This window comes from Vipera ursinii (genome assembly GCF_947247035.1).
Source record: "Vipera ursinii genome assembly, chromosome: 2".
In the NCBI taxonomy this organism is placed as follows: Eukaryota; Metazoa; Chordata; class Lepidosauria; order Squamata; family Viperidae; genus Vipera; species Vipera ursinii.
In genome coordinates this window covers 72,409,213-72,436,376 of record NC_139513.1, presented here as the reverse complement: position 1 = coordinate 72,436,376, position 27,164 = coordinate 72,409,213, and the positions used below count along the sequence as shown (strand labels likewise).

The 27,164-nt window shown below is 37.1% G+C and overlaps 1 protein-coding gene across 2 annotated transcripts; it reads right to left on the bottom strand.

Annotated features, from left to right (window-relative positions):
* Positions 1-2,109: 2,109 nt before the first annotated feature.
* Positions 2,110-26,296, bottom strand: RHOA (ras homolog family member A). Of its 2 annotated transcripts, none has more exons than XM_083356148.1 (6): positions 26,179-26,296; positions 24,659-24,720; positions 7,818-7,975; positions 7,003-7,123; positions 4,747-4,877; positions 2,110-3,356 (listed from the first exon to the last, which is right to left on the bottom strand). In XM_083356148.1, the coding sequence occupies exons 3-6, from the start codon at positions 7,971-7,973 to the stop codon at positions 3,183-3,185; spliced, it is 582 nt and encodes a 193-aa protein (XP_083212274.1). In that variant the 5' UTR covers positions 7,974-7,975; positions 24,659-24,720; positions 26,179-26,296; the 3' UTR covers positions 2,110-3,182. The 2 variants fall into 2 exon arrangements, with proteins under 2 accessions (XP_083212274.1, XP_083212275.1); XM_083356149.1 differs by lacking the exon at positions 26,179-26,296 and adding an exon at positions 25,600-25,721.
* Positions 26,297-27,164: the final 868 nt, after the last annotated feature.

The window sequence follows — 27,164 nt, the reverse complement described above, 5'->3', positions numbered from 1 at the left end:
CTGGTTGGAGATAAACAAGTTGAAGTGAATCCCAGGATGGCTCAAACTGTCCAGAAACCATCTATCACTGCAATTTGTTCCAGTGGCTGCACTGGATAAAGTAGCATTTTCCCTGAAGGAGTGGATCAGCAACTTCAGGCCCTCCTAGCTCACAGCTATGAGATAGGCAGGTAGAAGCTTGTAGCTAGGGACACTAATCAGTTTCAGCTGATGTTCCAGTTGTGGCCCTTCTTGAAGGAGATTCTGACCAGGTTCATAAGCTTGTCATTTTCTGGAGAATTACTGCAATGTGCTCTGCTTGAACTTGCCTTTGAAGAATACGCAGAAACTGCAATTGCTTTAAAATGCAGCAGCTATGTTAGCAAACAAAGCAGAATACACAAATACTTGTGAAAGCAGCACTGACTATATATGGGTACAGTTCAAAGTGTTGTTCCTGACCTATAAAATATTTTATTAGGCACTAGGTACCATGTACTTCAAGTGGACCCTAACTTTTGATACGGATATGCTGAGGGTTCCCTCCTTATGAGAGATTTGGGGCAGAGTGAGAGGCGAGATGTGATTGTTAGTATTGCCTTTATTAAGATGAAAGTATGGTTTTATTCAATATTGATTTTTGCTACACGGTGATGTGTGGTGGTGTTTAAATTTTACCTTAACTGTGTACTCCCAAAAGTCCTCATAAAGTGTGGAAATATAAAAATATAGCAAATGTATAATGACAGAAATGGAGATACAAGAGGTGAAATATTTCTTTGCAAATAAATATACAGATTTTTAGATGTTAACTTCTCTCTGTGTATAAACAATGCATAACAAAACATGATCCTAACATGGTCACATATATTAACTTCTGTAAATCCAAACTTCTCTCCCTTTACTGCAGAGGTTAATTCTTCTACCATCAAAAGGAGAAAACAGTACCGTAGTCTAACTGGTTAGACAACTTTCTTGTGTACCTGGATATACTACAATCAAGAATGTTTTGTTAAATTTATACAAATATTTTTTTTTTGTCAGCGTGAGTTTTAATTTGCCGCTGTTGCTCCCCCCCCACCTCCTGGTTGTCACTGGATGCAATACGGTGGTGGAAGTTGGAAGTTTAGACAAATCTTTCAGCAATGTCATCTGAAGCTATGGATCTAACAGTCTATGGGGTTTACTGCTAATTTTAATGGTAGACTATATTAAAAACGGAGTATACGCAGCCTGCCCGATAGCTGGGCATCCCGGCTACATAGAATTCTTAACTACCAAGATTTAACATTACTTTATGTACATGTATGTTACATTAACTCTTATGTCCATATACAAAAATGCACATAGGCAAACTGTATCTATATATTACAGGTAGTCCTTGTCTTACAACCACAATTGAACGAAAAATTTGTTGCTGAGACATTTAAGTGAATTTTGCCCCATTTTACCACCTTTTTTTGCCACAGTTGTTAAGTGAATTGCTGCAGTTGGTAATAACACGGTAGTTAAGTGAATCTGGTTTCCCTATTAACTTGGTCAGAATGTTACAAAAGGTGACCCCAGCACATTGCAACTGTCATGAATCAGTTGCCAAGTGTCTCAGTTATGATCACGTTGACCATGGGGATGTTCCAACGGTCATAAGTTAAAAAAAAATGGCCATGAGTTACTTTTTTCAGTGCTGTTGTAACTTTGAATGGTCACTAAGTGAACTGTTTTAAGTCAAGGACTACCTGTACTGTAACTTTGTTTGGTGTATTATTAATGACCACGTTCTGGAAATTCTATGTACTTAAATATTTTGCTTATGTATGCTTAATGTGCTAACGGAAGTATAAATCTTCCCTGAGAGAAAGGAGCTGCTCTCCTGTGGCACTTAGGTAGCAACTTGAGAGATACTAGTTGCTGATACTCACCTCGGTCTTTAGGCACAAAATTAGCTGACATATTCAGAAGCAAAGAGTTACTATGGCTTTGTGGATGCAGCATTACTAGGAAATATGCTAATATGGAAGCGGTTCAGGTTTTCTTTAGATTTTCTTTTGGATCAGATAATTCAAACTCTATGTCAAGATTTACATTTGCAGGACAACAGTGAGAAATATAAACAACCACAATACAGGGAGCTTAGAAAACTGCCTTTATTCTATTAGTTGTTGGAAACAAGAAATAGAGAAGAGTTTAGTTTGCTGCAGAACAGCAGGACATTCACAGGATGGGAATTTGGCCAGCAGATGATAAGCAAAAAGTTTATGTTCAGATTGGAACCAGATCCAGCAGGGGTTAACTTAAAGCTTCTGGAACATTCAGTGACCTTTAATGTAAAAATAATGGCCTTTCCCTTACTCCTGAAGGAGGTATTAAAGATGACTTTTCTGGGTGAGTTTAAGTCATACAAATGACCTGGATAGTTACAAATGTGGGAAGGGCACCATTCTTCATTTGACTTTATTTGAAAGTACACTCTTAAAAAAACCCAGAACACTTTACGCAGAAGTTACAAGCAACAGTATTAGGAAATCCAATTATACAAAAAATACTACATCTAACTGGGGCATATAGATTTATTTTTGGTAACACACAAAGTGGCACTAATTACATAGTAACTATAAGGTAACTAACATGAAATCACAGAACTGTCACTTCATAGCTGGGTGGGACTTTTGGTGTTTCAGAGAAATAATTTTCCAACTATTATTTTATGCTTCAGAGCTTTCAAACAGAAGGAGGAGAAAAAAATTCCTTCTTTTAAAGTGAAAACACTGAACTTATTCAGGATCTTTCCACAGCTATGTGTGCTGTACCTGAATAGGCTAGAACATGTTAGTTATGGAGTAGTTACAGCCCAATTCTCAGTGTCGCCAGCTTTTTCCCATTTGTAAAAAAAAGCAAGAAGTTAGAGAATTGTCTTGAATTAGTGCCTGGCATATTCTGCATAGCATACTCTGCAAATGCAGAAAAAGTTTTGTTAAAGGAATGTTGAAGTTAACCCTTATGTGCACAGATGTATTTGATGCAGACCATTATAAAAAAATCATGGTTGGCTTCTAAATACTGGTAGCAAGACTCAATTTTAAATCTCTTAAGTAAATTATAGATAAATGAAAAAGGCTGGTAATCATACACTAAGATTAATAAACAGCACTTCAAAAATTCATTGAGTGCCGGGCACTGCTTCAGCCATCTTCCCTTGGCTGTGCTTACAACAGAAGGCACCCAGATTTTTTCTTGCCACGTCGGGCTTGTAAAGCAGCTCTAGTAGCCATTTCAAAAACTTCCCTCACACCGTCTTTGGTCTTTGCACTGCATTCCATGTATCCAAAAGCACCAATGCGATTTGCCATATCTCTACCTTCTTCAGGTTTGACTGGTTCCTATTAAAAAAAAAAGATAATTAATATGAAGGCAAGGGATATATATATATATATATATATATATATATATATATATATATATATATATATATATATATATAGATATATATATATAGATATAGATATATATAGATATAGATATATATATAGATATAGATATATATATAGATATAGATATAGATATAGATATAGATATAGATATATAGATATATATATATAGATATAGATAGATAGATAGATAGAGATAGATAGATATAGATATAGAGATAGAGATAGATAGATAGTGATTATTGTAATCTGTATTTATCTTGAATTTAAAAATTGTTTAATATTCATTATGTAAAACTGCCATCAAAACTCTGGGTAATATTATAATCACATTAATTTTAGAAAGTCTCCATATGTTAGAAAAGAATGCCCCCAAATTATTCTAGACACTATAGAATCTGTACTGTGTCTGAACTATACACAATCTTAAGTCTTCCAAGCTGGAGCCTATCCTCAGGGAACTTCTCTCTAACAGAATGTGTGCTTTGGACTATTCTATATGGTAATATTTATATGGTGCCTGGTTGCGTGTGGTTTTTAATTTTTGATTGGGGTGTTGATGGCTGGCTATTAAGTCATTGGCTGTTGTTTCCTTGTGTTGCCAACTGATTTTACTTTAGTTTGCTTTACAACATTAAAAGGATACAACCCCAAACAACCAGGTGAGCCCAAATGGTGGGGAAGGTTTCAGGAACTTGACTCATGAGCAAATCTTATAGCTTTTCCCCCTCACTCCCTGACCTTTGGAACATTCACCCTGCCACTGGGATAATTAGCTAGAAAGAGAGGTGATGTTTGTATTTACATTCACTGGAGGGGAGGAGATTACAAGAGTAAGCACGCAGCAACAGAGAATACACACTGAAAGGAATGCCCTAGGGAGCAGTTTAGAAGGCAGATAAAAGCCTTTAATGTGAACCTAATTACGGTATTGTCTATTTCAGACAGCAGCTGGGAGCTGGCCAAGGGTCCTAATCAGCTAATTAAGGATGAAGAGGATGAAGCTTGTTAAGGATGAAGCTTGTTAACTTTCAAGAACCCCTGGATTGTGGAAAAAAGCAGCACAGGAAGAGAGATAATTTCTTTAATTATCTTTGCCCTGTGAAGGGGCAAGAAAAGGGAAAAAATGGGTCAGGCATAAGACAGTGCGTATTGACTGTAATAGCAAACACGTGACAGAGAGGTTGCAAATGCAGGAATTGGCCACAAAATTACTTTCTCATCACTGCTATAATTGTAAATGGTTGCTGTCTGAGACAGTTGCTAAACAAGGACTATCTGTTTAACCAAAACTGGCACAGTTTATTTGACAAGGCGAACAATAACAAAAAAGATGACTTGCCTGCTTCATTTTAGCCAACTCCCGTCTTGTATGTTCATCATTCCTCAAATCCTTCTTATTTCCTACCAGAATGATGGGTACATTGGGGCAGAAGTGTTTCACCTCTGGAGTCCACTTCTCTGGAATGTTTTCTGAGATGAAGCAAATACCAGAGATCAACTCTTCAATCAATATAGAGCCTTGGTGGAGCAGTGGGCTAATGCCTCCTTAAGTAACACCAGCTGCCTGCAATTAGTGCAGGTTCGCATCCCACCAGGCTCAAGGTTGACTCAGCCTTCCATCCTTCCGAGGTAGGTAAAATGAGGACCCAGATTGTTGGGGGCAATTAAGCTGACTTTGTAATAATGCCGCTTGGGGTGTGTGTGTGAAAGCCCTAATAAGCAGGCATATACATAGAATGAAGGCTACTGCTAAGCTTGTAAGCCGCCCTGAGTCTTCGGAGAAGGGCGGGATATAAATGGAATTAAAATAAATAAAAAATAAATAAATATTAAACTAAAAATAATATCACAGATTTATTTATCCAAAGATAGTCATGGGAACTAGTTTCCCCATTTTCTTCTATATCATAAGCAGCTGCCTCACAGGACGAGCTCTCCAGTGTCTTATTTAACACGGCAGCCCATGACAAATAGTGGAGGTCTGTGTTGGAAAAATAGGTTATAAAAATATTTGAAGTTAATATTTAAACTAAATATTAGTTCAGTAAATGTAAGTAAAGCATATACAAACAATTAAAAGTCACACCTTTTCTAAGCGAAGAAAAGTACAGGTAGTTCTCGACTTACAAGTATTCATTCAGTGACTGTTTGAAATTGCAATGGCACTGGAAAAAGTGAGTTATGACCGTTTTTCACATTTACGACCATTGTAGCACTCCACAGTCAGATGATCAAAAATCAGGCACTAAGCAACTTGCTCATATTTCTGACTGTTGCAGTGTCCTGGAGTGAAATGATCACCTTTTGTGACCTTCTGGCAAGCAAAGTCAATGGGGAAGCAAAGTTCACTTAACAATCATGTTGCTAACTTAACAACTCCAGTGACTCACTTAACAACCGTGGCAAGAAAGGTTGTAAAATGGAGCAAAATTCACTTAACTGTTGAAATTTTTGGCTCAATTGTGGTCAATTTAAAATAACACTTTGCCCTTTTCTTTCAAGCAAGGAGATGATTTTATAAAGATGAATTTCCGTTACTTGACAGAAATTATGTTGCTACTGTGCTACTGTCTAGCAGTTTTATCTCATTTATATATTGTACAGGATGCTGATAACACAGGTAGTTCTTGCTTAACAATGGTAATTAAAACTTGTAGAGTCCCTCACTAAGCAATGTGATGGTTAAACAAGACACCACAAAACTACCCTGATTTACAATAGTCATTGCAGCAGTCCCAGTTGCCATCGTTAGGTGAATCATTAGGTGCTGGTGATGACCTATAAAGCCCTAAATGGCATGGGTCCGGATTACCTTAGGGAGCACCTGCTTCCCATTGTCCTGTGCGCTCCCACAGGGAGGGCCTTCTTAGGGTTCCGCTGGTTAGGGATTGCTGGCGGGTGATTCCTAGGGGGAGGGCGTTCTCTGTGGGCGCGCCTGCCCTTTGGAACGAACTGCCGATGGAGCTTTGGACTGCCCCCGACCTTCGCTCGTTTCGCCGGGACCTAAAAACCTGGTTGTTTGAATTGTCTGGCCTGGACTGAGGGGTTTTAAATTAAATTAATTTTAATTTTAAATTTTGTTTTAATTCTGTGGGCTAGTATTAATTTAATTCTATTTTATCTTTCCTCTTTTTGTACTGTTTTAATTTGCCCTGTGAACCGCCCTGAGTCCGTCGGGAATAGGGCGGTATATAAAATAAATAAATAAATAAATAAAATAAAATAATAAAATAAAATAAATCCGGCATGGTCAGAGCATCTTGTGGTTAAGTGGTCACCATCTGTGATCTTCTGCCAGCTTCCCTGTTGATTTTGGTTGTTGGTCGCTGGCAATGAAGATGCAGTGCAAATGTTAATCATATGACCGCAGGATGCTGTGACTATCCTAATTGCAAAGTGGTTGCAAACACTTGAATTGCCATCACATGGCCCTGGGGGCACTGTGACAGCCACAATTACAAGGACTTATTGAAGGTCTCCTTCATTCAGTGACATTGCAACTTTGAACAGTCCCTGAAGAAGTGGTTGTTCAACAAGGGCTACCTGGTACAGTAATTTACAGAATATGGCATGTGTTTCAATTTTATCTACTTACCTAAACTATCTGGACTATCAATTGAAAAACACATTAGTATAACATCGGTGTCTGGATATGAAAGTGGCCTAAGTCGATCATAGTCTTCTTGTCCAGCTGTATCCCATAAGGCCAGCTCCACCTACAGGAATAATAACTACATTCATACCCGAAAGGGAAAAAAGTACTCTGACAAAACATAGCTAGTCAAAATTCATTTCATAGGCTGCCACCTTTCTTCATCCATATAGGCATCCTGTGCTATATAGGATCTTCAGCTGGGATGACAAAGCTATGGGAGTAATTCCTTGCTTTTGGTACTGACCTGAAGGGGTAGTACTACTATAAGGTGCTTAAAGTTCTTTGCTGGCTTGTCGAAACAAACTGTTAAAATCCATTTACATGTTCAAATGTTTAGTGTGTCCATCACTACTAAATATGACTGTTTTATGGATATTAATAACATAGCATAAATAAGTTTAAATAATTCAGAGCTGAATATTCAGGCCTGCTCCAATTTGCAAATTATTTATAAGAAATGTATTAAATTATGGGTTAATTTCCGCTTTGTTTTTTATCTGCATTTACAACAGCTTCTGTACCACAAAAATATAATTTGCAGATTTACAAAGAACTACACAACACCATTTCAAGGTTTCAGATATGATGCCAAAGCAGTGCATCTCCTGGAGTCACATCTCGCCTTCTTGTCTTCAGCAGGACCATTCATGAATGGAAGAGCATTCTGGATTCAACACATGGCACAAAACCTTAGTTCACATATGTTAGCTTATAAAAAATTTTAATCATAAATTGACAGTGGCAGAAAAACGTACCTGCTTCCCATCAACTTCAATATCTGCTACATAGTTTTCAAATACTGTAGGAACATAAACTTCAGGAAACTGGTCTTTACTAAATACAATCAGCAGACATGTCTTGCCACAGGCACCATCACCAACTATAACCAGTTTTTTCCGAATGGCTGCCATAGCTATGAGGAAAAAACAAATTGTTTATTAAAACATGCAAGAGTATTTTTAAACTTCAGATATTTCATTGAATAAGGGAGACAAGGAAAATATAGTAAAATTACTGGAAGGCAACTTTCAGCACATTCTATTGCTATTTCCTCCATCCAGAAACTTTCTGAGGTCCCATTCCTCACTAAATATAGATTAAACTGCATCTATCAAGTAATTCCTTAAATACAACAATGAAATCTAAGATTGTAGACTAGAATCTAGTGTGATTTTTTTTAGAACCCAATATGCATTGTAGTCTGGTGCAAAATACACGTATGGAATTAAAGAATACTGAACTGAATACTAAAGCATGTGTTTTGTGTCCAGAATAGAACAGACTTCACAACTCTAAAAAAAGTCTGCCCGAAATTTCAAATTAACTGAGAGTGATTTTGTTGCTGTCAAACAACTGGAAATCACATCATGCTGCCATTATATGGAGTTCTACCAACTGACCCAGTTGTTTCTTTGGCCTTTCTAACAATCTTTTTTTTTCCACAAGCCACTGGCTCTCCTCTCAACTTTTCTAACTCTTCTCAATTCTTCTTTTTGTATATACAACACTGGGTTTCTTGGATCATCATCAACTTCTCCTTTGCTGAAACACTGCAGATGTTGTTCTACTTCAATCTATAGCATTGTATCGCTGTCTTTCTATACTGTATTCTTAACAGCATAAGGAAATAGAAAGGAAATAATGGGTATGTCTGATAAATGTAACAGCCATTTCATTCTTTGTCATACCAAAAATATTAAATATTATTTCCTACTCCTGCAGTTAATTCATTCACTATACAGCTCATATGATTGGAAATTCAAGTGAGCTAATCCAAACTGAGCCTTAAGTCTGAGGTCATGCTACAAATAAAAATAGCATGATCACACCAGTCTACTTATTTACCCATCCCATTTGTCCACTGAATCACAATCTCTTTGCCCTTTCTGTTTCCTTGTGTGCATTTTTCTCAACTTTGTCCTTTGCTTAAATCCTTTTCTTTTGAACAGTTACAGTTCAAAGCCTTTTCAATTCTTTTAAAGAGATACCATTTATTTTAAGACACTGAACCCAACTAAGTGTGTAAATCCAGAGATACTTTATATGTGATCTATCTAGGAATGTTGCTCCCTTGATAGAAGTGATCCAACCATAATTCAATTTCCAAGTGGTTTTTAATGACAGCCCCACGTAGTAATAGAGGTGAGAAGTGACTAGGGCATGGGTGACTGTCAGAATTGCCCAGGTGATGTTATAAAGTATACATAACTTATTTTGTGACTCAAAACATGAGAAAATACTGCTACTAATTTTTGGTGATTTCACTGTTAAAATTCATCAGTACAATTGCATGTGGCTTGCAGTTGCAGACTGCTCTCCATGGTTGCACAACTCATTCACAAAAATGTGTTGTGAGAAGAGTACCAGATTCAAAACAGTAACCTCGAATAAAATTAACTTCCTTTAAGCAATGCAACACAATTATTTCAGTGCACAACACTGACTTGCTTTAATGTACTGCATATTATTTTTGTTGCCTCAATCCAACACAGCTGTTTTGTAAACTGATACAATCTGTTCATGAGAAAATAAATTTGATTTTTTAAAGATCCTCTTTGTGCAGCCTTTTATTCCCTTCTGCCTTCCCATCCCATCTCTACGGCCTTGGGGAAAAGATTTATCATGAAGCTCAGGGTGCTTTTAAAGGGGGAAATAAGATAGCGGTTATCTCCCCTGTTCCTCCAATGTATTTATTTGCTTAGAAGCCTTATTACCGTAGGGACATAAAGGCCTAGAGCAGGGGTAGGCAACCTCGGCTCTTTTATGACTCGTGGACTTCAACTCCCAGAATTCCTGAGTCAGCTGACTCAGGAATTCTGGGAGTTGAAGTCCACGAGTCATAAAAGAGCCGAGGTTGCCTACCCCTGGCCTAGAGAGTAAGAACTTCCAAAATACAACTCTCAATTTATTTGAGAAACTTAAAAAAGATAGGCATTTCCTCAAATATTACTTTTGCAAAATTTGAAAATACTTAGGCAACATCAATTTACAAGAAAACTGCTTGCTTAGTAACTTGGTCAGAGGCAATAACATTGCTGTCAGATTAATATTAGAGGTGGTCTTGGTTTAAGGGCCGCTTGTTCATCAACCTTTCAAACTTACAAATTGCACTGAACAAGTGCTACTTATAACAGGATGCTGTAGTGCATATGGCCACTACAGCATCCTATAGCCATATGATCACACTTTGCAACATTCCCTGCAGACTTCCAACAAGAAAAGTCACAAGGAACCTGGTAGGAAGTTACAAGTTACAATCACATGAGATTCTCACTGAATGTTAGTTGGATTGTGGGAATTGCCACTGCTAAGTGACATGTTTTTTTAATTTACAACATATTACTTAAAAAGTTTCCAGTCCAAATTAGCATTGTTAAGTGAGGACTGAATCTTAATTCCTAGACTTTTGCAATGGCATATGTTTTAAAACATGCTTTGAGTAGTATATTTTGTTAAAGAAGTATATATTTAAATTTGGGGGAATAAAATAAGTCCAATGAATAGATGTTTCATATAGCTTGTATTTTTTAAAATGAGATTTTAATTCAGCAGTAAATTAAACATGGCTCTCATATATTTTCTACAGCAAGATAATTGGTAAGGATGTGCAAAGTGTTCCATTCCACAGATAGAACATTCTGGGAAACTCTGGAATGTTCTGTTTTTCTCCAGTTATGCAGATTGGGTTATTTGCACTAGTCAGCAATTTTCCAGAAGTACATTTCTGAAACAGGAAACAATCTGTCCCAGAGGATATCTGGAAAACTGTTGGACTACCTCCAGAAAAGCCAGAGTGGGGTAGCCCACAAGAAAATTGAATGTTTTAGAGTTCCCAGAATACAAGATTTTCCAGTATCTTAGTGGCGGCAATCAATTCTTATTAAACATAGTTACAGTTGGCCCTGATACTATAGGCCTTGAGAAAGTGTGTTAGAACTTGGCTCTTCCCCTCAGGATGAACAGAGTTCCCAATTGGTGAGACCTAACATATTTAATTCTGATTATTGTTTGCATTGTTTGTTTTAATGGTATGCTTTATCTTTCTTTTTTATTTTTAATGGTTTTTGCATGTTGCTTTATGAATTGGGTTGCCATATACATATCCCAAATAAATTAATAATAAAGAAAATTAACTAACTGTTGAAAATATGTTCCCACAGCTGGCTTTGGAGACTACTTTATTATTCAATGAGTGGGTAAGAAAAAGGAAAAATCTGCGAGTTAAAACTGTTTCCTGTAGTTAAATTCAGTACATGAAGCAAGTTGTTGTCAGCTGCCAAATGCTACGTTAGCTTTCTTAATTAAAAACTCAAGACAGAACAAAACTTGCTTTCAGTGTGTTATTTTGAAGACTTACATCGGTTTTCAATTATAATTAACAGATTTAGGGTTTATAAATAAATCCTTCTGTTCAAATTCCATACCAAACGGGACAAGAAAAAGTTTAATGATCTTTACCCAGTGCAATTTTATATTTTGTCTTTATGGACATTAAGGATCAGAGTAACAGCTAACTGCATCAGTACCCTTAATTGAAACACAGTTTTCTTCACTTAGATGTAATGTGAACAACCAGGAAATGAGCACTGCATTTGTAGCAAACTCATCTTCTAGAATCTAGACTAGAGTAAATCTGAGCAAAGGTCAGGTTCAAACATCACTACTGTCTCATACGTTAGGCTTAATCTATGAATAAATATCTTAGACAAGCCTAGCCTACTTCATAGGACTAAAATGCAGGCTCTGATTTATCAATAAATAACTAAAACCCATTTGAAAACCCAATCTCCTATGCCATATCAAAATGGATTTACAATTTTAAATATAATGTTCAACGCCAGTTGCGACCCTATCTGGACCGAGATGCCCTACGCACAGTCACTCATGCACTCGTGACCTCCTGTTTAGACTACTGCAACACTCTCTACATGGGGCTGCCCTTGAGGACCACCCGGAGGCTTCAGCTGGTGCAGAATGCGGCCGCACGAGTTGTGTGGGGGTTTCCCAATACTCCCATGTAACACCTCTACTCCGCGAGCTGCATTGGCTTCCGGTTTCCCTTCGGGTAAGATTCAAGGTGCTGGTGATGACCTATAAAGCCCTAAATGGCGAGGGTCTGGGATATCTGAGGGAACACCTGCTGCCAGCATCAAGCTCCCTTCGTCCAGTGCGCTCCCACAGGGAGGGCCTTCTCAGGGTGCCACCGGTTAAAGATTGCCGGTGGGTAACACCCAGAGGGAGGGCCTTCTCAGTGGGCGCGCCTGCCCTTTGGAACCAGCTGCCCGTGGAGCTTAGGACTGCCCCTGACCTTTGTTTATTCCGCCGGGGCCTGAAGACCTGGCTCTTCGAGCTCTCTGGCCCAGGCTGAGAATTTTTTAACTTTAACTGGGGTTTTTATTTTTCCTCAGGGAATGATGTAATCTTTTAAAATTGTTTTTAGCTTTTGTATTGATTTTCTTTTAAATATCCTGTAAACCGCCCTGAGTCCTTCAGGAAAGGGCTGTATATAAATCTAAATAAATAAATAAATAAAATAAACACAGGAAGCTACTCTTTGAAAAGTTCAGGTCAGTATCTTTATCAGATGCCAAGGGTTGTTAAGATTATGAGTATAAGCCTCAATTAAGACATGACAAGCTGCTTTAACTGGAATTGACTCCTATTCTGAAAATGAGATTTCTACATCTTTATAAATTTACTCATATATACAATACTGTAGAATATATATATATATATAAATAAATGCAAAGCAGACTTTGCTCTTGCAAGGGAACACAATCAACTCTTTTTAGCAAACAGAATCAGCAAAGGTTTTCCCTTCTGTCAGCCCTTTGTATACTTTCCAAACTGAATTCAGAGGGATGGAAAGCTTTCTGATGCCAATCCCGAGAATCTGAAAAAGGGGAATCAAAAGACTCACTGCAGAACATAATTTCTATGTCTACATGTATGGACTTGCAGTTATGTTACAGAAAATACAGAATGGTGAGTTATCAAATAAGAGAATAAATTGGGAAAGGAAAAAATATATATGCCTTTTCAGCCTGATTCAGTCAGAATAGTTATAAAATACCCACTTGATGCTTCCAGCCACTAGTATCACATGTATTTAGGAACTTTATAATTTAAACACTTTATTCTGCATAATTTATTCTGTCTTTATTAATTAGGAATAAAAAAATCATGAGCAAAAATCTATTTTTCATCTACTATAATTATCCTAGGCAAATCTCATTTTCTGTATTACTTCAATTAACACAAATAAAAATGAAACTGAATTTAAAAGTAACTTGAATTGGATCTTTCATTTAAAACAAAACAAAAAACAAAAACAAAACAATTGAACCATTACAATATAAACAATCTGGGTATCCTGACAAAAATATAACCCCTTCCACTGTTTTTATGGACTGTTTTATACATATATATATATAAACCATAATGTAATTTGTCCTAGTTTACTGTACCATGCCATCTCAACTCTTATGGTTTCATATTATGTGTGGGCTAAGTCATAATGACTTGTTAAAAAATCATGTTTTTTTAGCTTTATAAGTGAACCAGACCAATAAATACAGAGACAATATCTAGATTTTTTTAAAAAGGGTTTTAGTCACATACTTTGTCATTTGCTTCATGTTTTGAAATGTAACAAGGTAAGTGGGACCCAACATTTTAGACATTCAATTCAAGAGAGGAAATTAATAGTAGTATTTAGCATTTCAATTTAATGACTGCTTTTTCCTTAGCCATAGACATCATTTTCCTTATTCCACTTCTCTCTCCCAACTGAATATATTTAACTGTGCTCTAACCTGAGCCTTTGAAGCTAGGTTGTTTGCAAAGAAAAGGTATACATAATACCCATCTACTGGAGTTCTATTATTTTCTTGTTTACTTTAAATGTCTACAATTTATAATCTGTACAGCCAAAACAGTCCTTTGATTTTTTTCATAATTTTTATCATTTTTACTCTCTGTGTTAAATTAAAGCTCGCCAAATAAGTCATGAATGGATGTTTGTGAATGCTAAAGCTAATAACTGAAGAGAGATAGAAAACACACTGAAAAACCAAATTCCATGAGCATAACAGTAAAGCTGCTCTCTTGTCTGATTGCCTGCTGTTTCTTTGAATTATTTACTTAAAAAAAATGTGTAGCTGCCCATCTTCTGCAGCATAAACCTGGGTAAACTCAACAAACAACCTCCAGGTGCTCCCAAATGTAACACATCTTCTTTCACAGAAGAACTTTACAGCTTCAATAGGCTCCAGCCTCACTGAAGGCCTGTGGGAAAAGCCGGATCTTCAGAGCTTTTTGGAAATCTAAGAGGGTAAGGATCTGCCAGATCTGAGGGGGAAGTGTGCTCCAAAGGGTGTAGTTAGTGGAATTAAAATCATGCTTGTAGCACAAGCATCAGCCCAAATTTCTTTATAAATTTTCAGGTACATGTTTTTTACCCATATACCCTATATAACTTCAATGTATTCATTTTCACATCATCCCTTAATTATAATGTCTTCAAAAACTGAGAGTGTGGAGATCAGAGTGGTCATTTTCCTCAAATATAAACCATTCCATTATTTCCACTCTGGTAATGCATCTTATCTTGTTCTTTTCTATTTTAGCTAAACAGTAACTACTGTGGGCAAGTTTAGGCAGTTAATACTTTCAAGTCATTCATAGGGAATTGACTATAGTTAATGAAATGCTACAAAAATATCAAAAATCAGAACTATTTCAAATACTGTATACATAGAATGGAATATACATGGAATGGATAACATCTCTCTCTAAAAGATTAAACAAAAGGAATAATCTCCTACTTTCAGAACAGTTTGAAATTGTTTGCAAAAGCCATCTTAGAAACAGACTTCCAGTCAAGCAAATCTACGTTAGAGATCTGTAAATTCTGCTCTTAGTAACAGATTTTTACAGAACTGCCTCTCCTTTACCACTGCAATCTAGTTTTGTACTATTAATGATTGTTCATGCAGAACAATCACAGTACTCTACCATAAAACATTGAAGAGTTTTCTATAAATAATTTACAAATATAAAATACTCAAAACCAATCTGGTTTATTTAGCACATTTTGTTGTGTGTTTACATGTGTGCTGTCAAATCTTATTTCTCTTCCATTGTAAAAGTTGGTTTGTTCTTGGCTATTAAGCTCAGAAAAGTAGCCAGCTCACCTGTTCCTAGTGAGAGGATTAGTCAAATCATTCAGTAGAAAGATGAGGCTGGAATGTGGAGGGAAGTGAGAAGCTTATCAAAATTCTACTTTTTGCTCCTCTATTAGAAGGAAGAAATTGTTGCTCTGTTCCCAGTGATCAGTTGATGGTTAATAAATTAATGAGGAAACAATGACTGAGGAAAGTCTAATTAAACGTTGCTTGCCCATAAGCGCTTTATAAATAAAAATGGAACCTATGAAAAATGAATCTAATATATGACCAATCTATGATAATAAATAAATGCAAACACTAGTTTAATCCCAAGTAAATAAAAATGGTTTGTTCATAAATGTAATAGAATTTAGAAAATGTGCATAGTATGAAAGGGAAAAAAAAGCATAAATCAGTTTCTAAAAGTAAAAGTTATGCATCAGTTGACTTAAGCTTTAAAATATCAGAGTATATTCAAAACTTGTCAATTGATGAAATTCTTTTATGAAAGGATTCATAAAATATGCTAGTCTAGGAGAAAATGGGATTAGATGCTTTAGCATGTTGTAATAATCCGTTCACTGTATTAACATGCTGTATAAACTAGGCCATCACATTAAGCCATAATATATTTTGTTGGCTATATATGTTAAATGAATACAGGAAACGTGTTTTGTTAACATTTAGAATTTGTAAACAAAATTTTTCAGCATTTTTGAGCAAGCTTTTTAGCAAGTCATGAGCTTTTAAGGGAAAGGGTTGAAAACAACTAAGATTATATTTCAAGTCTATTATTTGATTATGCTGTTAGTGCTTACTTTTGGCATAGTACGATTATCTGTGAACAATGTAAGACTTATTTGATTAGAGATATGTGAAATGAAAATTTGGAAGAACTAGTGTACTAACATTTAATATTATTATTTTAGAAGGATACTTGAAAAATTATTCCTCAAAAATGGGAAAGTATATCTGATAGCCCACTTTATGATGAGGGTAAGAAAAAAAACTAGGGCAAAAACCCCTCAGCTTATTTAATGTATAGTTTTTTTTCAAGCATACACATCAGTTGTACATTGTAACTATTATAATATTTCACAGGTTGTCAAAGACTTAGCATAACAAATCTGTACTGAAATGACTGTCAGCAAGACAGGCTACTAAACAAAAAATGGTTTAGGATTAAGACTAAGTATGACTAACATATTTGAGAGAAATTGTGGAAGTATTTGATGAAAAGTACTTGGTTATTTGAAGAAACAGCATCAGTATTGAGATTAATTCATAATTTATGTAATTTGTTTTAATAAATCACAAATGTTTATTTGGGTTTCTGATATGACAAAATGCAATTCATTTGAAATAGATGTGGAAGCTTCCTCTATATAGCCACAAATGAGCCTTTTCTTTAACCTTTCCCTCCTACCACATTTTAGCCTAAACAAACTTTTAAATTTATTTTTAAATATGAAATGATATGAAAATAAAGAACAAGGAATACAAAGTACAAGAAAAACAAGAATAAAACAAGTTTGTGAGTATAGTTTCATTGCAAGTGACACAATTTTAGACATCCATGATCAACAGTTCTGTTCAGACATGTGTATAGTCGGAGACAGTTTATAAGTTACTTTTCTAAATAACTAAAAGCAAAATCAGTGTAAGTAAAACAATCTTCAGATAATTTTCCCAAGATTTTCAGTCAATTTGATATTTTAGCAAATGCTGTTTCTCAGATTTTAAAAATGCTTTGTAACAGTAAATCCAAAGGATAACAAACCATTGAATTTCTTATATTGCATCATGTGTACCATATGGAAAAATGGGCAATACCCTAGAAAAACGTCCATTGACGTTAAGGATATGTATCATTATTTATTTTTCCTTTAGCCAATATTCTTTAAATGTTATGCTGCAAAGAGTTCTAGAAATAACAAGTCCTCTTAACTCATTTCAAGAGTATATTTGCATAATATTTAAGAAGTTTCTGCAATCTTAAATGATGTGGATATACTATATTATTACATTAAAATCTAAAACTTTTTACTGGTAACATATCATGGCTTTGCAAAGAAAATTTATCTAAAAATGGGTGACCAACGTTTATGCAAAATATATTTATTAGGTCAATCCCATAATGATACTTTACCACTGACTATTTCTGCCCAAAGTGTTTGTATGCGCCAGACTTAAATGAGAAAATGTCGTATCTACTCTTCTAGGGGCAGTCACAAGTAGAACAAGTCATTTTTATTGTGTCCAGCAAAGCTCAATCCAAATAATATTCATTCTCTTGTCAGAAGAGAAATTAAATCTTCTGGAAAGGACAAAGGTGACATCCCAAATGCAATTAAGCAAATTCACTTGTTACCATAACCAGAATATCCGTGAAAAGTATATAACCAAGATTCACCCTTGAGCTACAAACTTCATTACTACTGGCCAAACATCACCATTTTATCTGGAACTAATCTGAAGTCATTTGTCTTCATCTAGCTTATTAATCAGCAATATTCCTTATTATAGCAATTTTATTTAGATATTTAATATAGAGGGAAAGGGTCCTTTAATAAGATAGATATTACAGAGCATAGATACGCTGGGGGACATGAGATACCACAGGTCAGACTGAGGGAATTTTGAAAAAGAAATCACTGAAACTTTCTGCATGCACAAAAAGTAGTTTTCTGGCAACAGAGGAGTAGATCCTTAATTCTAAGGGTTGAGGTTCTGGGAAAGATCTTTAACAAGGCTACAGCTGTTTGGATGGGAAGATCTCAAAGTAAACCTATTTCCTTTGCAACAGATAAAAAAAACACACAAGACAATTACCGTAATAAGCTAGTACAGCTTCAAGACAAATGTCATCAAAAAGAATAACTACTGGAATATAGTTTTCCTAAAATCCAAAAGCACCAGACATGTTTATCATGATCAATGATACCAAATATCAACAAGTTTCAAAAGATTGTTTGCTTGTATGCTTTTTTGATCCCCAAAGAAATTCTACATGGCTTATTATACACTAGGGTCAAAACAATAATAAAAACAATAAAGTAACAAAAACAGATAACCATACATAACCATATATTATGGAGGATAACCCAACCAACCAAGTATTAAAAAATTAGAATAAGCTATTATACTCTTATCTCAAGGCTTGCTGGAAGAGCTTTACAACTGAATCAGATCAAGACTGTATAATCCTGGGGAGGGGGGGGAATGCTGTTCCACAGGGAATGTGAAGCTACAGAGAATTATCACCCTCTAGGTCCCATAAGACGATAGTTGACAGTTTACAGTTTGAATCTGGAACCAGTTTTCCAGATCTTATTGGCCACACATACGCAGAAGAAAGATAGTTCTAAAGATAACCATGTCTTAAGCCAGAGGTCCCCAACCTTTTGGGCACCAGGGACCGGTTCTGTGCAGAAAGGTTTTTCCGTGGACCAGCGTGTGTGGTTTTGTGTTCTGCCTGCATCCCCAGGATGGGACTTTGCTTGTTTGTGCAGACCGGTTACTGGCATGCCGTGGCCCAGTACCAGTCCATGGACCGGGGCGTTGGGAACCCCTGTCTTAAGCCATATAGGACTTTATAGATGACAACCAACTACAACTCTACCCATTCAACTCCTAGGATGAGTCATCCACTAAGGCAATCAAAATATTTTTAGTATACCTCAACCAAGATATTCAGCATAATTTAGATGCATCTGAAGTTGTGATGCCACAAACTTTTTAATCACATTGGTTAAAATAGCACACTGTAATTAAACTAGCCCATATGATAATTATACAAAACTAAACCAAGGACAGATTCAGAAGAGGCTTTTTTATGCAAAAAGAAAATCCTCTTCATTCACAAATAGGCAACCAATGACTCCATAGAAACAAACTCACAGAGAAGCTGATTTATTCAGTCAAGAAAGACAAGAGTGATAGCAGCTTTTGCTGCTTGAGATATCCTGACTACATCCAGAATTTGTAAGCTGAGAAGAATCCAAAATAAAAGTTATTTAAACCACATTTACACTAGAAATATGAATTTCCTTAATACTAGAAATTTAAAGAATCAGAAACAGGTGAGCCTGCCTGTAAAGAATGTAATCAATTGTTCGCACTGAATTGTCCCAATTCCCCCTTTCAACAGCCTAGTGAAGTACGTCTCATGCTACTTAACAATCCACTGAATGAACACAGTCCTGTCAGAGTTTTCTTTGCTACTCTTGCAACCATAAATTATCTCTAACTGCACTATAATCCATTTTCAATGTGATCCGTACTCAGTCTTGCTCTGTTAAACTCCTATTTATTGTTCCCAATTTAAATCTGATTATGTCTAAGCCATTTTCATATTTTACAGAGCAGCCAATATTTTAACACCACCACCACGAAACAAGACAGCAAACACTCAGAACCCTTTAAGCAGACCATTTCTACAGGCATTTGTATCACCAGTAACCAGAGTCATGTGCATAAAATAGATCTCAGGTTAGTAGGTATTTATGTAAAGGATACAACTCTTCCATATAAAGGTAATCCTCGACTTACAGCCACAATTGAGCCCAAAATTTCTATTGCTAAATGAAACAGTTGTTAAGTGAATTTTGCTCCATTTTACAACCTTCCTTGCGACATTTGTTAAGTGAATCAATACAGCTGCTAAGTTAGTAACATGGCTGTTAAGTGAATCTAGCTTCCCCACTGACTTTCTTGTCAGAAGGTTGCATTTGACCCTGTGACACTGCAACCATCATAAATAGGAGTTGCCAAGTGACTAAATTTTGATCACATGATCATAGGGATGCTGCAACAGTCATAAGTGTGAAAAATGGTCATTAGTCACTTTTTTCAGTGCTGTTATAACGTCAGTGATTAAAGTAATAATTTTAAGTCGAGGACTATCTGCATATGCTTTTGCACATTAATTTTCATTCTGTTTTAGTAGACATTTCTTCCTTTATCTTTGGCATGCTAATTTTAAAGTTTACTGCATATTGTCTCTATTTTCACAAACCTTTTACAAACATAGAAAAAATTAAGCTGAGACTGTTCTTGTCTATGTAGTGACTGAAAATGTGTTCTGAAAAGTGCTCCTTCTAGTCATTTCGAGGTCTATACTATTGCATTTGGTTCTAATTTACTCTATTTTAGATTTATTGAAAAACATATTTTACTCGGTTTTAATCTATTATTAGACTTAAATGTCAAATTGTACTCTTATGCTAGAATTCTGTGTTGGACTAATTTCAAGTTCTGTTATTAAGCTGTAAAGATTTATAAATAATTCTGGATACAAATAAATAAATAGTGCTTGTGAAAAGAATTTTCTATTTCTCTCTGCATCTTTCCCAATTCTGCTTTGCAAGAATTCCAGACTTCTGAGGCTGATCGGGTTTGGTGCTACTAACTCCATCTTGGATCCATATCACATTTCTGCTCTTTTGGGGGTTGTACAAACTTGTCCAGAGCAGTAAAAATTCTCTTGCTCCCAGCAAACTAACCATTACGATATAATAGATTTCTATGGACCACAATCTATTTCATCAGTTACATTATCATCTCACAATAATATATATATTTATTAAATAATTTTTAAGGGAATACTAAAAACACAGATGAGAATTAAAGTAGTACTGTATCTTACTATTGTACTCAGGGAAAACAGTAACAAATATTTGCAGGTAGTGACCACTCAAAAAATAGTTGCTGGTTTTGACATATATATTTTGAAGGGGTGATTGGTATATTCCTGAAAAGTAGTATAAATCTCTTTGTGACTTTTAGCTCAGTCTTTTTACAAAGAAATTTACCATTAAGATTCATTTATTCTCAAGGATAAATATTGAAGACAGTGACAAAGCAGTTGAGTTGAAATACTCTCCTGACTGGATATTTCTGACATTCAATGTGGGTGCAAGTATTCTTTTATAGACATTTTATCTATTTCTAACAAAGTGAAAAGGGCAGAATTTTTCAAAATGTATTCCATGAAGCTCTATGGTTCCAGGAGAACTAGGGGAGGTTCTATGAGATTAAAGGCAAAATAAAAAACATAGCCATTTTTCTATCATTAGAACTTTGCCTTTTGATCAAGGATTTTTTAAAAAATTAACAAGTTCTTCAGCACGAACAATTTGAAACCCCCTGCAATGTCACTTCTGATTGACGATGGTACTTTTATGACATTGAACAGTGAGAAGTTTTGTGAATAAACAGTATTTTATAGGTATAATTGACCCACAAAGGTTGTGAAGGCAATGAAGGATAAGTAGTGCATTATTTGATTGTACTTAACATCTATGTATGAATAGTCATTAAGGTTCCTAGCTCTTGAAAAATCTTTGTACAATTCATCCAGAGCAGCACTGCTGGTTAATGAACCATGAGTAAAATAAAAACTGTCAAAAGAACTGTGAAAGAAAATAGTTTCAACTTTATAGATAAGGAAAAGGACATAAAAAGATATCCAAATGTTTGAAAATACCAATCAGTACTGTTCAAGCTCTCATCAAGAAGTGGAAAATTAGGGGACCTGTTAATACCAAGAAAGATGAAAGACACAACTGCCAGGAAAATTTGTTCAGATGCAAAGAAAAAAAATCCACTGTCAATTTCTACTGAAATACTTGCTTCTTTTAAAGAAAGTGGTATGGCTGTTTCAGCATACACAATAAGGAGATACTTGAACAAAAATGAGCCACATGGTAAAGTTGCCAGAAAAAGCCATTGCTGATTGCTTCACCAATACCACAAAGGAACCCACTCACAATTTGGCAGACAGCACTTAGAGAAGAAGCCTCAACATTAGCAGAACAAAATCATTTGGAGTGATGAAACCAAAACCAAACTTATGGTTGTAAGTATAAATATTATTTGGAGAGGAATCAGAGCCTATGCAGAGGAACACACCATTCCTACTATGAAGCATGGAGGTGGATCTCTGCTGTTTATTTTTTGGGGTGTCTCTCTGTGTGTGAGGTACAGTAGCATGGAAAATTTAGTCAAAATTGATGGCAAGATGAATACAGAATATCAGAAAATAATGGAGAAAAATTTGCATTCATCAGCCTGGAAACTGCACACTGGACACACTTGAGCTTTCCAATATGACAATAATCTGAAACATAAGGTCAAGTTCACCCTTCAGTGGCTGCAGCAAAACAGAGAAGATTCTGGAATGGCCATCGCAGTCTTTTGATCTCAACAACTTTGGTGAGATCTCAAACATGCTGTTCATTCAAGCTAGACAACAAAAGTATATATAGGACCTGGAGGAGTTTTGTCAAGAAGGATGGGCAGCTTTACCACAGGAGAAAATAGAGTTCAATTTACAACTATCACAAAAAACTGCAAGTTCTCATTGATGCCAAAGGTGCAATTTTAAGAACCAAGGGCATGCAAACCTTTGAACAGGACCATTTCTTTATTTCTTTTATTGCTAAGATTTAATGATTGTGTTATTCTGTGATGCTTAATAGTTTAATTTGAATCACAAATTCTGCAAGGGGTATGGAAACTTGTGAGTACAACTGTAATTTTCCACTGTCTACCTCTTTTGCTTTTTATTTCATCTGCCTTACTGGTTTTGTTTTCTCTAGACCAGAGGGAGGCAACCTTGGCTCTTTTATGACTCGGGGACTTCAACTCCCAGAATTGGCTGGCTCAGGAATTCTGGGAGTTGAAGTCCACGAGTCATAAAAGAGCCAAGGTTGCCTTCCCCTGCTCTAGACTATTCCCAAAAGATAGCTACATATTTGCCATTCCTTCAAAATTATATTTTATGTTCATTTGCAATGAACTGTGGTTCATAAGAGCATATATAATTGTATATTCAATTCTCAAATTTGTAGACTACCTACTTATCAAAAGGATGATCTTTTGGGAACTCAACTTCAAATTAGTGATCTTTATACAGACGTATTATCAAATCCAGGTATCAATGCAGCATTGATACAATCTCAATTAGCAATGACCTCACTACAAATACTATGGCGAACTTACTGCCCTGTTAAAAAACACGTATGGGTCCCTACAAGATAAAATGCTTCAAAACTGCATAGGACCCAAATCCTAGAAGAAAAAACAAAATCACCATCTATCTTGTTTCCAATGCCTAGATCACATAACTGATCAAGAAGTATATCATGGTTTATAGTATCAGAAGTCATGAAAAAACTAGAGAAACTTAACATTGTTACAACTGATTCTTTTTCTGGCATATTCTATATCATTCGTCAAGGTGATCAGGGACAATCACAGTCCTGAAGCCATTCAGAAATACTGATTAGCAATGGGGATTCTGATGTTTTTTGTACAGCTTCTCATGGTTCAGGAAAACACAGCCAATGGTACCACCTGCTGTATTCCAAAACATCTGAAAGGGACCAGGTTATCTATCTCTGAGGAATGTTTTCTCCAAAAGCATGAGGATCCACTATTATTCTCATGATCAGTCCTCAAAAAATATGTTACCAATGTGTCAGCTTATAAATAACCCATATGGAAAAGAATATGGTCATAAATCCTCTGTCCACTGGACAAGAATTTAAAATTAAGTTGCATAATTTAATAACTGACTATATTAACCAAAACACAAACATGTTTCAGAACAAAAAGTACAATTGTTCAATTTTTAAAACACAGAACATTGCATAAATACCTCTTCCCAACTCTGATTACACAGCCTTCTCTTCTACTGCAGTGTTCAACACACAATATTAGTGTGGTTGCTATAGTAATCACAACAGCATCTTGATAGGCCTTCATTATTTGACAGGTGTTTGTTAGGGAAAAACCTCTGACTTTTAACAGAGATTAACTATTCTGGCTACTCTATTTGCAGTATGAGAATATTAATGTTTATCACTAATTGCCTGCTAGTGTTAGAGCAATGAAGCATGATAGATCTTGCTGCTACTTTTATTAGTCATAGCATATTGTGATTGGTAATAGCCATCATCATAATTAGATTTATCCTTCTCTGAAGTTACATTGTATAAGAGTAAGACAAAATCCAAAAATCTGCAACATTCTTCAGAATGGTATATTTAAAAATCTCCTAGAAAAATATTTTTTCTGTTTATAATTCTCACAAATATTAGTTATGATGGTCTTACTACTGATTTTTATACCACACTTCCTTATTCAGGTCAGAATTCTTCATTTATAAGGCACAAATCATAGAACATCAAGAGACAAAGGAAACCACTGTGGCAGCCTTGGCCACTATGTTGCTATTTTAGTGGAAAAACAAAATTGTATTTTTACTGTTCTGCTGCCTCAAAATCATCTAGTGAGTTTAATGGCATAAGTGAACACTGTATCCAGGTCTCACCAGAACACAGTGCTGTGCTACTACAGCTCATTGGTTCTACATAAAATTGACACGTGTGTTAGAATTCATAAATCACAAAGAGAGATCTTACCTCAGCCACAAAGTCTCTAAATAGTTTCAGGCAAAACACTGTTCTTTCAATTTCAGCACCACCTAAAATTGGGAAAGCAGTTATATTGTAGCGTTATTGAATTATTGCTTATAAAGTAGCCTAAACACCTCAAAATATGTACTAACAATTATTATAGCAAAAGCTACCTCAAAACAGAAGTTAGAATTTATGAAATGTGATAATTCTAAGTCATGGGTGTCAAACTCGCCGTGTCACGTGACGTGTCGCGATGTATCGTGACTGTTTTTGCATTGCCAGAGCTGGGATGGGCGTGGCCTCCGCATGTTGCACCTGGCCCACGGGCCGGCAGTTTGACACCCCTGCTCTAAATAATTAATGGGGAATACTCAGGAAACACTTTGTTTTTATGTTTACTTACCTTCAAGACACATCAGAGACAATAAATTTGCATCAAATATATTTTTCTCACGTTATTAAGCTGAGCTACTGATTTCGTAACTTGTCTCAACCACTCACTTCAAAACAACATTATACAAGTGGGATGCTCTTAGGGCCAGGAAGGCCTAGAAAGACTAACTCCAAAAAAATAAAAAATCAAAATAAAAATCTACAAAAACCGGGCTTCTAAAAAGCCAAGCTTTCTTTCAAACGTTAGGGACCAAACGGACCGTTAAAGGACAATCCTACTGCAGAGATTCGGCAGGAGATAACGCCAGCGAGTAACCCGAGGCTATCTGCGAAAGTCGAAAAACTAGCCAGCACCCTTAACTTCTTTCCTACGATTTTTGACGTCTTAATTTGACTTTTTTAACACACACGACGAAGAACGTGGGAGGTAATCCGCCGCCCCTTCTCCAGGCGAATAAGCAACAGAATTATCCATATTCGGAGGAAGAGGAGGAGTAGCCGGGGTGGGAAGGGAAGAAGGGGGGGGGGAACAAGAGAGGACCGAGGCCCACCTAGAGATCGTTTTGTTTCCGCCGCTTCGAGGCCGCTAACTCCGCCAAAGGGGGGGGGCAGCCCGTCGCGCCCTAAAGTCGACAGAGACGTGAGCCGCTCCTCCCCCTCCCCGCCCTCGCACAGCCACAGAGTCTAGGGCAGGGGTCTTCAAACTTGGCCCTTTTATGACTTGTGGACTTCAATTCCCAGAATTCCTCAGCCAGCAAAGCTGGCTGAGGAATTCTGGGAGTTGAAGTCCACAAGTCATAAAAGGGCCAAGTTTGAAGACCCCCTGGTCTAGGGAGCCTCGGCGCCCCCTCCCCATCGCCGGCTCTCAAACCCCGCCCAAAGGAGCGCGCGCGCCAGTGCCAGGGAGGGGAGGGGGGGGCTTCCTACCCCAACCGCCTCTCCGGAAGGGAGGGGGGAGGAGGAGGAGGAGGAAGAGGCTCCCGGAGCGGCCGCTGCTGGCGGGTGGGGCAGGCCGCACTGGGAGCGGCCGCAGAAAGGCCAGGCTTCCGCTCCGTTCCACTTGGGGCTTTCTCTTTCACGGAGGCCGCTCGCCGCGCGAGGGGAGCTCCGCGGCCCTGTTCACCCACTACCTGAGGGGCTCTCCTGCGTCTCCCCGGCGCCGCCGCCTCCTCCTTATCCGTCCACGGGCCCAAACTCCGGCGGCAGCTAAGAAGAGAAACCGGCGGGGCGGGTGAGGAGGAAAGCGCGTCCACGGCTTCATACAAAAACGCGACGTGCGCGTTCCCGCCCCCCTGTGCAGCCCTGCAGCCAATCGGCCGCGGCGCGCGCGGGGGCTGCTGGGTAAAGGCGCTATAAAAGCCCGCAATCTATTTGCGAACACTCGGTATAACTTTCTCGGCGGCGGGCGGAGGTGGCGGGCGGGCGGGGTGCGCGCGTGTGTATGTTTACGTGTAAAGGCCAGGTTTAAGTTGCCCTCTTTTATCTCGCGGAGCCGTAACGCGTTAATTTTTTTTTTGTTTGGGCAAAAGCGAGTCAAGCGGGAAGTTGTTCGACAAAAAAATAAAGCGGGGCAGGGCTAGGCGGGGTCAGACACCTGTTGACAATTGCCTAAGCCAGGTGGAAGGGGCAATTTAGACGCTTTCGTATCTAAATACCTTTATGCGACTTTCTCACAAATCGCCATCGTAGATGCGTGACAGCAAAATATAAATTTCAAAGTTTTCACGTGTTTGTAAGATACTTGTCTAATTCGGGGTTCCCCTAGAGCAGGGGTCGGCAACCTCGGCTCTTTTATGACTCGTGGACTTCAACTCCCAGAATTCCTGAGCCAGCTATGCTGGCTCAGGAATTCTGGGAGTTGAAGTCCACGAGTCATAAAAGAGCCGAGGTTGCCGACCCCTGCCCTAGAGTGACCAATATTAACCTTCAAAGTTCAACGGCACTATCCGAGGGATTGATAATATTTGTAGAGCTATTAAAGTAGTATTTTTAAAATTATTTTCATATAATGTTCATGGATTAAGGAACAAACGAACTTCAGGAGGGAATTGATGAGTTGGAAGAATTTGAGGACCTCCAGTGTAACTGATTAACACAATTTGTGCTGTTTTGGGTC